General features: G+C 50.0%; 1 protein-coding gene across 3 annotated transcripts in view; it reads left to right on the plus strand.

Moving 5' to 3' along the window:
- Gsn (gelsolin) overlaps positions 1 to 13,665 on the plus strand; it is a 54,993-nt gene that overhangs the window by 38,355 nt on the left and 2,973 nt on the right. For all 3 annotated transcript variants that reach the window (XM_051185302.1, XM_051185299.1, XM_051185300.1), the window contains exons 5-15: positions 239 to 388; positions 1,294 to 1,383; positions 2,728 to 2,860; positions 4,184 to 4,272; positions 4,402 to 4,617; positions 6,756 to 6,889; positions 9,868 to 9,958; positions 10,930 to 11,100; positions 11,611 to 11,785; positions 12,545 to 12,669; positions 12,860 to 12,937. In XM_051185302.1, coding sequence (XP_051041259.1) covers positions 239 to 388; positions 1,294 to 1,383; positions 2,728 to 2,860; positions 4,184 to 4,272; positions 4,402 to 4,617; positions 6,756 to 6,889; positions 9,868 to 9,958; positions 10,930 to 11,100; positions 11,611 to 11,785; positions 12,545 to 12,669; positions 12,860 to 12,937 — 1,452 coding nt within the window. The remainder of the gene's footprint in view (positions 1 to 238; positions 389 to 1,293; positions 1,384 to 2,727; positions 2,861 to 4,183; positions 4,273 to 4,401; positions 4,618 to 6,755; positions 6,890 to 9,867; positions 9,959 to 10,929; positions 11,101 to 11,610; positions 11,786 to 12,544; positions 12,670 to 12,859; positions 12,938 to 13,665) is intronic.

Below are 13,665 nucleotides of genomic sequence, written 5' to 3' on the forward strand. Positions count from 1 at the left end.
GTCCTTGGTGTGTGTGTGTGTGTGTGTGTGTGTGTGTGTGTGCGCGTGTGTGCGCGTGTGTGCGCGCGCGCGCGAGCGCTCGTACGTGCGTGCGCATGTGCACGTGCTCTGCTGGCCCTTACCTGGGCAAGCACAGGCCAAGGGGAGCTTGTACATGGTCACAGTCTGCACATTACTGTCCTTCCAGGCAGGATGTGCAAGGGCTGGACCCTGACCTCCTGGGGTCTCTGTCTTACAGAATATCTATCAGTGGTGTGGTTCCAGCAGCAACAAATTTGAAAGGCTGAAGGCCACACAGGTGTCCAAGGGCATCCGGGACAACGAGAGAAGTGGCCGTGCCCAAGTACATGTGTCTGAAGAGGGTGCAGAGCCAGAAGCTATGCTCCAGGTATCTGTGGGGTTGGGAGGGGTGACTGAGGGGGGCAGGCTACTCCTACCTTTAAGAAGAGTTATTTAGTAAGGCCCCTTCCCTGCCCCTGAAGACCTTATTTTATTTTCTACCTGGCCTGAACATTTAGGGAGTAGGAAGATGGCTCCCTGCAACTCTAACTCCCATGAGAGCTAAGCTGCAGTCTCAGGGAGGGGTGTATGCTGGGAGTGCATGTCACACCCTCCAGCGAGGAGGACCCAGTCCTTCCAAAGGAGCAGGATAGGAAGGAGATTTCTTGAGGGCTATCTGGAACTATTGAGACCCTGCTGTCCCAGCCTTCTCTGACATTCCTGTTTATTTACTGCTCACTAGTATGATGGGGTTGTCAGCTGCTTTGCTTTGATGGAGGGGAGGGGAGGTTCCCCAGGAAATGGAGGGGGGAAATGTCTGCCCTGTGCCACTATGCTCTCACTCGCTGGGGGCATCTAGTTTTGATTTTTGCAAAGAGCAAAAGGATTTTATGAGGAGAAAGAAAAAGATTCCAGACATCAGGGACAGTGGTCACTTAAAAAAAAGTGATGGTAGTTGAGGTTCCAATGCTGACAGCTTCTTAGAAGCTGTTTGAGGCAATAAGTAAGCTTGTCCCTCTAGCTCTCAGCGCCTCTTGCTGTGAAAGGAGAGTGGAGAGCGAGAGCCCCTGACTAGAAGGTGTTTGGCAGTTTGTAGTGGGCTCCAATGCAAAGCAGATGACTGAGGGAAGGTCCAGCCTGGAGGTGGGGCACCAAGAGGGAGGGGCATTGGCAGGCACGTCATGGAGATATCAGAGCCAGGCAGGTTCTGTCCATGTAGCCTGGCCTGCTGGGAGCTCTCAGAGGCCTCCATGCTCTTGGTCACCCTTCCATCCCTCCTGACACCTTCTCCAGGTCCTGGGCCCCAAACCAAGTCTGCCTGCAGGTACTGAGGACACAGCCAAGGAGGATGCAGCCAACCGAAAGCTAGCCAAGCTCTACAAGGTGAGCCCCAGGGGTAATATTTCCCGAACCAAACAGGATCAGGCTGGGGAGGCAGGAAGCCCCACCGCCCTCAGCTGCCCTGGGTGGGGGACTGATGTCCAGGGTCCCAGGTCCAAGGGACTGTTTGTTGTTTTCCTGAAGCCAGAGAATAAGAGGGTGCTCTGCTAGACCATGTAATACTTGGCTCCTGGCCCCTCCCTGCAAAAAGAAACAAAATTTTGTTGTTTTGGTTTGGGTCTGAGGTTTTTGTTATTGTTATTTGTTTGACAGGATCTTGTCTTTCTGTGTAGCCAAGGCTAGCCTTGATCCTCATGCCTCAGCATCTAAATCCTGGCATTACAGGTGGGCACCACTGTGCCCAGAGAAAGGGTTATCTTTGCAGAATTTTGTAGGATTTCTGGGAGCCTAGGCCGGGAGAGGGGGATGAGAAAGCATCTTAGGACTGGGGTAGGGTGAAGGTCGTGGCTAACATTTCTGATATCTTCCTGTGAGTTTTTGGATGTAGTTTTCGGTGCTGGGGCCCAACCCAGGGCCTTGGCTTGTGCACATCATCAGACTGCTGCCAGCCTTCGCCCCTTCCCTGTCATTTTAGCCCATGGGGTGAGGCTCATGGACTTTGCTATGTGGCAATCCCCAGCTCCCAAATCTCCTTCGGTAGCCTCTGCTTACTCAGCCAGTCTTGTGAAATTTGACTAGTGGACATCTTGTTTTTAAAGAACTCTATTCTAGAATGTCTTAGATTTATAGGGATATTGCAGAGATAGTCTGGATACCCTCCTCCTGCTTTTCCTTAGCATTCTAATGTAAGCAGGCATACTTGGCATCGAACAACTGATATGGGGCCAGTGCGTTGTTCTGATTCTCCAAGTTTGTTCCAAGCACAGTCAAGAGTGGCCCATCATGTTTGGCTCTTGTCATTTTTCTTCTCCCTGATTCACGATTTCAAACGCTTTTCAGCAAACTCTACAACTTATCTGAGGCTCTACACCTTTTACTGGGACAAGGTCTTGTGTATCCCAGCTGGCCTTGAACCCACCGAGGATTACCTTGAATGTCTGCCTGATCTTCCTGCCTCTACCTCCTGAGTTCTAGGATTGCAAGTGTGCACCACCACATCTGGTGTGTGTGGTGCTGGGGGGCTAGAACCCCAGGCTTTGTGCATACCGGGCAAGCAGAGCTACATGCCTTGCCTCCGTTTACCCACCTTCCTATTCCAGGTGTGGCATCCATGTCATGGGCTAACTTACATGCTTGACTGTGCTGCAGAGCTGGATGGGCCTGGACATTGGTCTGCCCCGCTGGCTGCCTCGAGTGTTCACATGGTGCTGCCCTCTCATCCCACAGGTCTCCAACGGTGCAGGCAGTATGTCAGTCTCTCTCGTGGCTGATGAGAACCCATTCGCCCAGGGTGCCTTGAGATCTGAGGACTGCTTCATCCTGGATCATGGCCGAGATGGGAAAATCTTTGTCTGGAAAGGTACGGGACAGTTGCCCAGGTTCCATTGGTCTTGAGAGGCTTCCAGGATCTCAGCCCCAGGGAAAACAGTGCTGGCCGGTGGTGGCTGGGACGGTACAGAACAATCAGTTTCCTAAGCTAATGTCTGGCTTTGCACTTAGCTGAGCCTGAGGCCCAGTTTAGGCCCAGATGAAGATTTGCCAAGTGTGTGACAGGGCCAGTCTTTGAGAAGTTAATAGACACCATGTAAAATTTATGTATCTTTAAAAGGTGTAGCTTTGTGGGTCCTGGGCCCAGCGTGCTGAAGGGTAAGCAGTATGTTATTGTGAGGCTTTCTCTCCCCGGGGATGGGAAATCTCTGTGGATGGAGTGTCTCCTGTGAGTCTCCTGGGCCCAGTTGTTTCCCCGACCCCTTCCTCCGATGCATTGAGACTGGTGCTGGGAAGGGGGAGGGAGGTGCGGGTGGAGACAGCAAGAACTTGAGAAGCTCCCTGAGCCTGGGCTGGCTGTCCCTGAGGGATCTGGGCATGGACTGGCCAGGGCCTCACCTGATTCCTCGAGGGTCTAGAGGGCTGGAGCAGAGGCCCCACTGTGTGGAGGGAGGAGCATGTTACCTTGAAAGGAGACTCCCTATCAAGTGTATATCCTTGCTAGGGAGCAGCAGGCCAACTTCGTGTGACCTCTCTGAGAGGCCCATTTCTTTATATGTGAGGGGAACACACCTCTATGATTTAAGGCTGTCCTATGGATTAAATAAAATAATCTTTGTGCAGTTATATATGTTCAGTAAGTGGACCACAGTGGTTGTCATGGTTGCAGTTATTGGCCAGGGCCTCAGGGAAGGAACTAGAAGCCCTCAGCTCTTGGGGTAGTCCTCCCTAGCTATGGTATAACTTTAAGGAGAGTGGGGAGGTAGGTTGACTGTCCCTTTCCTGGGACCTCTGAGCTGTTGTCTTAATAAGGGTTTCTATTGCTGTGAAGAGATGCCATGACCACCACAACTATTCTATAGAAACATTTAATTGGGGCTGGCTTACAGTTCAGAGATTTAGTCCATTATCATCATGGCAGGCAGCATGGCAGCATGCAGGCTTACATGGTGCTGGAGAGACAGCTAAGAGTTCTACATCCTGATCTGCAGGCATTAGGAAGAGAGAGTGACACTGGCCTGGCTTGAGCATCAGAAACCTCAAAGCCCACCCCCAGTAACACACTTCCTCCAACAAAGCCACACCTACTCCAACAAGGCCACGCCTCCCAATAGCACCACTCCCTATGAACCCATGGGGACCATTTTCATTCAGACCGCCACAACTGCTGATGATGTCCTTTGATTTCTGGCAGGCAAGCAGGCCAACATGGAGGAACGCAAGGCTGCCCTTAAAACGGCCTCTGACTTCATCACGAAGATGGAGTACCCCAGGCAGACCCAGGTGAGGGTCTGAGACCAGGGAGAGGCAGGTTCAGTGGTGGACCTTTTGGGGACTGGATGGACACTTGAGGTGCCCTAAGAGCCATGCGAGGCAGCCTTGCTATACCCTTCTCCTCTTCTCCCTTCCTAGGTTTCAGTCCTCCCAGAGGGTGGTGAGACCCCGCTGTTCAAACAGTTCTTTAAGAACTGGAGGGACCCAGACCAGACAGATGGCCCTGGCCTGGCCTACCTCTCCAGCCACATTGCCAATGTGGAGCGGGTGCCATTTGATGCTGCAACACTGCATACCTCCACCGCCATGGCCGCCCAGCATGGCATGGATGATGATGGCACTGGCCAGAAACAGGTATTGGAACCACAGTTTTAGAGTGACAGCCTGGCTCTGCCAGATTCCACAGGCCTGGAATTCCTCAGTCACCTGGATGGTGAAGGGCAGATGGAGATTTTATCAACGTAACCACATTGATAACTAGAAAAGGGCCCTCATGATCCCCAAGTCCATCTTCACAGCATGGACATGAGCTTTACATTTAAATAGAGGGAGAGTTGGGCCTGGAGGTGTGTGTAAATAAGCAACCCTGGTCAAATTGTGGCCTGGTTACTCACCTAGGATCTGGCTTGCAAGGAGGTCTCTATTTTTAAGGCCGGTTAGACTCCAGGGTGCTGCCCCTCCCTCTTGAATAATCAGCATCATCTCGGGTGGATGAGAAAGCTGTTCTTGCAGTGACGTAGTTCCCAGCAGTGACCATCTCTGCCTTCAGCCTCAAAGGCAGGTAAGGTAGGTCAGCAAGATACCCTTGAGGGAGTAACAAGCAGAGCTGATGACTCAAGAGTAAGGGAGACCCACGCCGAACGGAAGCCTGGACGTCCTTATGGCTTCAGTTGCCCTGGTCACAGGCAGGAGCCAGTGCTTTTTATCAAAAGCAGTTTCTGGGTGCTGTGCCTGGGCCAGCTTTGGCTGGATCTCTCTTCTCCTGTCTCCCTTCCTCCCAGGCGCCCATGCTTCATGTCCTCACCCTCGGCTTCCCCGAGGATGTTTCTTTTATGTTCTCCAACACAGTTTTTGTGGGTGAGATCCTTGTTTTGTTTCCTTTGTTTGCTGGCAACAAACATCCCCTGAGTACCTACTATGTGCCAGGCTCTTTGCCAGGTTCCCGGCCCCATCCTTTTCCCTAGGAGTGCTTGGATGGGAAGGGGTGGGAGTGACCACAGCCACAAAAGAATCTTGAAATCTGTTGTTCCCAGAGCTGAAAGGAAGATTTTGTGGGTGTGGATCTCACAGTAGTTAGGATTTACTGCTGGGGTGGGTATAGGGGGCACATCCCAGGTGTGACCCACTGTTGAAGAGGACAGGGCTTATCGAAATTTGGTGCTGATGCCATTCATGGGGTGTGGCAATAATCAAGTACTTTGGGTCTTTTTGTCTTGTCTTTTTTGTGGGTGTATGGCAGATTTGGTCCCACGCTTTAGACACAGTGTAAGAATAGGTAGGAGGCAGACACATCTGAGAGGGTGGCAGTGATGCTTTAGGGGAGAGGTGAGGAGGCATCTGGGACTGGTGCAGGTGGAGGTGTGTTCAGAGAAGTTTAGGACCCAGAGTTGGTTTCAGGCCGCCGTCCATTGTTTTTCAAAGAGGCATACTACAGGGTCATCTTTGTATGGCATCATTACTGTCCTGGATATTATTTTTTGTTGCTCTAGGTTTGGGGAGGAGGCGGTGAAAGTATTCAGTGGACAAAGAGTTGAGCCTGGCTGAGTCAACCTCTCTGCGCCTCCTCACTTGCTCACTTGTAAAATGGGGTTGAGCAGAGTCTCTACTTTACCACCAGGTGTCACTGCAGGGTCTCTTGATGGCTAAGGTCCTGTCACTGGATCTCTGCACAGACCCGCCTGCAGGGGTCATTCTGAGGTCACTAGCTATCCTAGTGATTCTGTAACTATGGGGAGAGTGGAAATGTTGGAGATGTAATGACAGTCCCATTGCTAACAGCGGACAGCCAGCTTGTGGCACAGGACATCATGCCATCTTCATGACTAGAATTTAAGGCATCTTCATGACTAGAATTTAAGGCTTCAAAGACCTGCTTTAACTGTTGTCACCACGGTCACGTTTCACATGTGAAAACTGAGGCTCTGAGAGGTGACAATGTGTGAAGTTATATGACTTCTCAAGGGCTGGGGCTTAGTTTTGACTCAGGCCTGGCTCAGCTTTCTAATCTAGTGCTATCTTGAGGGGGCCTCTCAGGGAAGCACAGGGCTATCCAAAATGTGGTGAGAAGAGCAGGAAACTTTGGATCGTGGTTCCACCATGCCTCTCAACAGCTGTGAGTGAGGCAAAGTACTTAACTTTGCTTGGACCTAAATGGCACCATGCACCTGTGAAATCTTGTCCTGTTATCTGCACTATCCACTTTGCTGGGGTCTCCAGCTAGCCTGAGGTGACAGGGCACACTGCGGTGTCTGACCCCAACTCTACCCCTGCAGATCTGGAGAATTGAAGGCTCCAATAAGGTACCAGTGGACCCTGCCACATACGGGCAGTTCTATGGAGGTGACAGCTACATCATTCTGTACAATTATCGTCATGGTGGCCGCCAGGGACAGATCATCTACAACTGGTAAGGGACCTGGTCTGTCTGCTCAGTGTCAGTCGGAGTGTGTGGCTTTGACTGTGCCTGAATATGGTGAGAGGAAGAGAGTGAGTTGACCTGAGGGAGTCTGGATTAGAGAGGCCTGCTGGGGCCCATTTTCACCCAGAGTCACTCTAAGCTTGCCATCAGAATATGACATGCCATCTTAGGGACAGAGAGACACATCAACCCAGCAACTCCTGTCAATCAATGCCAGATCCTAACACCGGTTTATCCTTTCAGAGGCTTTCATTGTAGCAATTACAGATTATTCTGTAGTACATAAATATGTAGTATTGATATATATGTCAATTACAATAATTATTTAAATAATTGTTTTTAATTTAAATATCACATTGCTCCAAAACCAAGGCGGAGTCTAAAGGTGTCATTTCTGAACTTTTCATCCTACCAGTGCCCTTGTTGACTCAGTCACCAGTTTGGCAGTTTTTATTTATCCTTTTTTGCATAATTACTGAAGGATATGGCTTGCCTTTTACAGCCTTCTTGGAAGGCTCCTTGACAGCCTCCTGATGTAGGTGTGCATGTCTAATAACTGTACCATGCCTTTGGGTTGCTATACTGCCATTTATCAACAAGCTCCCCACACCCATGCATACTTGTGTGCTAGTCACCTGCTCTCATCAGCACCATCAAGATTAATAACTGTTAGCAAACAGTTAGATGTTTACAGATGTCTCTCTATGGTGAGTTCCCAGAGACAGATTGCCAGATCAGAGTCAACTGACTGGACCTGTTGTTTTGATAGGTTCAAATTCCTGTATTCCTGCTAGCTACATGTAAGAGTCCCTGTTTATCTGGCTCCACTTCAGCAGACTATGTTGTTAAACCATGGATTTTGGTCTGATAGCTTATAAAATGGTATTTAATTTTATTAGACTTAAAATTTGCATTTGTGGTCAGGAGTAGCAGAGCACTTTCATAGATGCAGATAGCTTTGGGTCACTCCCCTAGCACTGAAAAAAAACAAGTATTAAGAAAATGTCGTCAGCTCATACTGTTAATACCAGCACTCAGGAGGCAGAGGCAGGTGGATATCCATGACTCAAGGCCAGCCAGCCTGGTCTACAGATCGAGTTCCAGTACAGCCAGGGCTACACAGTGAAGCCATGTTGAAAGGAAGGAAGGAAAGGAGGGAGGGATAGGAAGAAAGAAAGATGTTATAAGTAGTTTTCCTGCCAGCCTCGTCCCACAGCCGTGTCAGCCCCAAATAACACACAGAGACGCTGTATTAGATATAAAGCTGTTGGCCTGTTACTAGCATTTTTTATTGGCTAGCTCTGTCTTAAATATTAACCCATTTCTATTAATCTAAGCATTTCCACGTGGTCTTGCCTTACCAGGGAAAGAGTCAGGACCTCTGCTCTCTTGGTCCTACATTTTGAATCTCCTCCTTCCTCTCCTAGAATCCCCCTTGTCTTCTAGTCCTGCCTATCTTGCTTCCCTATTGGCCAACAGGACTTTATTCATTAAACAATAAGAGAAACATATTTACAGAATGACATCTCCCATCAGAAAGGAAGAAAGGAAGGAAGGAAGGAAGGAAGGAAGGAAGGAAGAGAATGGTGTTCCTATGCTAGACATTTCAGACTAGTATCTATTAGTTGTTGAATGTTTTCTATGTTAAAGTTTTCATTTTGAAATAATCTTAGACCCACTGAAAAGTTACAGAAATAAAAGTTCAGTTATCTGGCCAATTCTCACACATGAGCTGCCCTGCCTGTTTCACTTCACAGCACTAGCAGCTGTGTGTCAGACAGATTCAGGGCTGGGCACTTGTCTGCATCTACTCCAGTATCACCATCTCTCCATTCCTGTGTCTTTTCTGGCCCAGGCACTAACCCAAGACCCTATGGTACATCTTTAGAGCCTATGATCCCACATGGTGTTTCTTCCTTGTGTCCCCTCAGTCCTCTGGGGCCTGTGACACAGTCTATCCTTTTCCTTGATGACCATAAACCCCTGAAAAGGGATGCTCAGGTATCATGTATTTCAACCCCATACTTTTAAAGCAGCTGTATTTACAAACTAGATAATACACACACTGTTGGGGGGGCATGGAGGAGGATGGAGAGTGAGCCCAGATCTTGGACATACTAGGCAAGCCACTACCACTGATCTATAAGCCTGGCACCCTTTTTGCCTTTTATTTTGAAGCAGAGTCTCAGTAATTTGCCCATACTGGCCTTGAACTTGTAATCCTCCTGCCTCAACCTCCCAAGTAGCTGAGACAGGGTTTCTCCATGTAACCACGTTGCCTGGAACTCACTCTGTAGACCAGTCTGGCCTTGAATTCAGAGATCCACTGGGATTACTGAATACTGGGATTAAAGATGTGAGCCATCATGCTTGGCTGATATAAAATTCTTAAGAAGGCTTTTTGATTTACTATGTATGCCAGGTATAATCATGCAAGGCCCTGACTTGGCAAAAAATGGAGGCAGGGGACCTCGAGTCTCCCTAACCCTCCCCTCTTAGGGTAGTTACCATACATCTTTCCGTGAACATCCAGGCAGTCTTTTACACATGTCCCCATGAGGCTATGTCTGGTGTCTTTTACTACAGATGGCACATGTGTCATTCCTACTGTTTCTGACCTGTTTTTGTATACAGGGATATGCTCTGACCACTTTTGTACATTTTGCTTTGGAGTCTAAGTACTCTCTCATGGCTGTTCATCAGGGGATGACCCAGGGAATTCTCCACAGGCACATTTAGGTCGAAGAAATCTACCTATTATGCTAGGACCTAAATAAGAAGACAGTCTGCTGAGCTAGGGATGGGCAGGTTGGTGAGGCTGTTGTCTGGTTCTCCCACAGTCCCTGTTCGTCTACATCCCAGTTCCATCCCTACAGCAAGGAGGCTCATGGGTTCCTGGAGCTCAGGGCAAGGAAGAGACCCAGGGCTCTACACAAACTAGTGCTGAGTCTCTCTCCCTCTTCTAGGCAAGGTGCCCAGTCTACCCAAGACGAGGTTGCTGCATCTGCCATCTTGACTGCCCAGCTGGATGAGGAGCTGGGAGGAACTCCTGTTCAGGTGAGCCAGAGCAGTGCCTCTTAGGGCTTCAGCCAGGACTTGGTCTATCTGCTTACTTACCTTCCTAATTATTCATTCACTCATCTGCCCACTCATCATCCATCCATCCATGTACCCATGCACCCACCCACTCATTCGTCTGTCTATCTATGGACCTAGCCATGTAACAAATATTTATGCAGGGTTTTCTATGTACTAGGCTTAATGTCTGCATCCAGATATATAGACACTGCCTTTGCTGGGTATTGTCTTTATACCTTCCCTTGGCTGTGTAGCAGGGGTGATCCAGTTGGCTCCTGCAGGGCACATTTAGGACAAGGAATCCCACGTGCTGTGTTTAGGTCTAAGTAAGAAGACAGGCTAGGGTGGGGGAGAGTTGGGAGGTTGGGTCTATATGGGGCACAGCAGTGTCTCCAGCTCTGGAAGGCTTTTTGCATCCCTCCATCCTCTCCCTTGTCTAGGACTGACATCAGTATTCTGAAAGAATGTACCCAAGCAATCTGTCCTTCCTTTTAAGGCCATATTTGCAAACTTGGGCTTCCCTGGTTCTTGGACCAGACTCAGGGCTGCAGGGCAAGACTTCACAGAGGTGGAGGATGGAAAAACAGCCAAGACAGCAACCAGAGACCTTGGCAGTGACATCATCTCCAGCTTGCCCTACTCAGTGTGCTAATGCTGCCAAGTCACAGTGTTGCCATAGTCAGATGTGGTAGCCTTTTTGGAGGGAACGGCCCAGGGCCACATAGAAAAGCTGTTTTGGGATTGGAGAGATGGCTCAGCAATTGAGAGCACTTGTTGCTCTTCCAGAGATCCTGCACCCACAAGGCATCTCACAACTGTCTGTAACTCTAGTTCCAGGGACCCCAATACTCTCAACAGATATACATGCAGACAAAACATTGATGCATATAAAATAAATAAATTATTATAAAGGAAAGGAAACAAAGCTGATTTTCTCCTCTCACTGCCAGAGCCGAGTGGTCCAAGGCAAGGAGCCTGCGCATCTCATGAGCTTGTTTGGCGGGAAGCCCATGATCATCTACAAGGGTGGCACCTCCCGAGATGGTGGCCAGACAACTCCTGCCAGCACCCGCCTCTTCCAAGTCCGAGCCAGCAGCTCTGGAGCTACCAGGGCCGTTGAGGTACCACCAGGTCCCAGAACATGGGCAGGATTGCCCTCCTGATGTCTTCTAGGCCCATTGAGTAGACCTCCAGGATTGATGGGCCTGGGTGGGATGAGGGAGCAGATTTCCAGGGCATCTTGCCCTGGCAGTCCTGTGCTCTGTCAGGGTTCCTTATACACTTCCTGCCATAGGCAGCTCACTACATTCTCTATAACTCATCCTATGCAGTCTGGACCGTGTTTATGATTCCAGTGTAGCAGACCACAATGGTCTCTGCACTGTGGAGAGTCACACTGTGGAGAGTTACCACCTTCTGTTAACACAGCCTCAAATTCCAGATCATTCTTACTCATCACAATGCATCCAAGAAGTGTGGGCGTTAGCCTGAGCGCTCAGTGTCCAAGTCTGTGCCCTCAGTCCCTGAGGGGAAGAAGTCTGTCTGCTGCAGGGTCCCTGGGCTGTCAGGAGGGCTGGGTTGTGTTTCCTTGTTCCTGATGAGTGCTGCCTGCCTGCCCCACCTGCCTCCAGGTGATGCCGAAGGCTGGTGCTCTGAACTCCAATGATGCCTTTGTGCTGAAAACCCCCTCGGCTGCCTACCTGTGGGTGGGTGCTGGAGCCAGTGAGGCAGAGAAGACAGGGGCTCAGGAGCTGCTGAGGGTGCTGCGAGCCCAGCCTGTGCGGGTGGAGGAAGGCAGTGAGCCAGGTAAGAGCTGGGGCCATGCATTTCCCTCCATGCCCTTCTCTGGTACCTTCACCCTCGAGTGTGTTAAAAGGGAGCAGGAGGATTAAATGAGCATGATGGCCAATGACAGGGTAACCCCGGACACTGAAGGAAGGAGAACTTGGCATGGATGGTCCAAGAAGTCCTCAGGAGGTGATGACAGAGGGGTTCTCCTCACCTTTAGAACTACAGAGAGGAAGGCATTAGCCCTCACTGTCTTTTCTGTTGCCGTTCAGAACCCACCCCCTTTTTCTTGGCGTCCCATGAAAGCAGTGAAGGGTAGCTTGGTCTGCAGCCTCTCTGCCCAAGAGAAACTGCTATTAGGATAGATGTTCTGTGCCTTACAGCCTCAGGTTGGTGGCTGATGCTCACTGTGGCTTTTAAATACTTGAAATGTGACTGGTGGGAATGAGTGGACATGAGGAAATGGCAAGTATTGTAGAAAGAATGAAAATTGGAATTAGAAAAGATTTGCATCCTGGCTTTCCTATTCCCAGGCTGTGTGAATTAGGTGAATTGCTATGTCTGGGCCTCTATGTTCTGGGTGGAGATAATTAGCCCATCCTGCAGGGCTGTTGTCTCTGCCATGTCTCTCATGTCAGCTTGCCCTCTCTGGGTCTTTCTCTTCCCTTCTGTCTTGAGCCCCTGGGAATCTTAAAGTAGAGAGTAGCCAGCTGGTCTGGTGAGATGTGCTCATGGGCCATGGTTTCCCTTGTCAACTGATGTGATCTCCCCTCATAGATGGCTTCTGGGAGGCTCTAGGCGGAAAGACTGTCTACCGCACATCCCCAAGACTGAAGGACAAGAAGATGGATGCCCATCCTCCTCGCCTCTTTGCCTGCTCCAACAGGATTGGGCGCTTTGTGGTGAGTCTGGAGGCGACACCTCTGCTTGTGCCTAGGGAAGTAGGTGGGTTTGAGGGTTCAACAAACCTCAGAGCTTGGAGAAACAGTCTGATGGCCCAGTTCAGGGGAAGGGCCCTGAAGGCGTGGCCAGTTCTGTGTACTCATCCTGGGAGCTGATGCTTCTTCCTTGACCTCCTCTGACCCTTCTCAGATCGAAGAGGTTCCTGGTGAACTTATGCAGGAAGACCTGGCTACAGATGATGTCATGCTCCTGGACACCTGGGACCAGGTGAGTGAAAGAGAGAAGGAGAAGGCGAAAGTAGAGGGAGAGGTATTTCCAGGGAGGCCCTGAATGGCCCTTCTCGCTGAGCTGCCATCCCCTCAGATGTGAGATGGAAGTGCTGGATTATGCCTGGCAGGTCATGGCCATTGGAAACTGTAAAGTGCCTTAGAAACCCAGGTCACATAAACCTGCATCGCCCCCTTCTCCCCTTAGCCTCAGGGGAGTGTGTTAAGTCTGTGTAAAGAAAGCTGAACTTAGCAGTATGGCATGTGCAGGTATAAGCTTCCCAGTGCATTAAGGCTTGTCACTCCCCAGCACTGGGCTCACTCATGTCTTCTGTTAGGGTAGCTTCTGTGAAAGACCCAGCAGGGATGACATTCACTTATTCACTCACTCACTCACTCACTCACTCACTCACTCACTCACTCACTCACTCATTCATTCACCCAGTATCAGTTGCACATATGAACAGTGCTCTGTGGAAATGCTGGGAATGAAGTATTGCATCAAGTTGATCTCCTCTGCTCCCTCTGGGTCTGTTCCCATGGGAACATCAACTTAATAACTCCTATCAGGTGCCTGCTCCAAGCGTCCTCCAGGCTGTAGAATGCCTGGGCACAAAGGCCCAAGCCTGTCTTTCTTCCCTGGGGCAGTTTTGGGCAGCTCAGTGGGAGGATCAGTGTTATAGCTTGAGCCATCTGGCTGCCATCCTTGACTGAGCCTTTGGTGACCTC

The sequence above is a fragment of the Phodopus roborovskii genome, unplaced genomic scaffold (assembly GCF_943737965.1).
Source record: "Phodopus roborovskii unplaced genomic scaffold, PHOROB, whole genome shotgun sequence".
Classification (NCBI taxonomy): domain Eukaryota; kingdom Metazoa; phylum Chordata; class Mammalia; order Rodentia; family Cricetidae; genus Phodopus; species Phodopus roborovskii.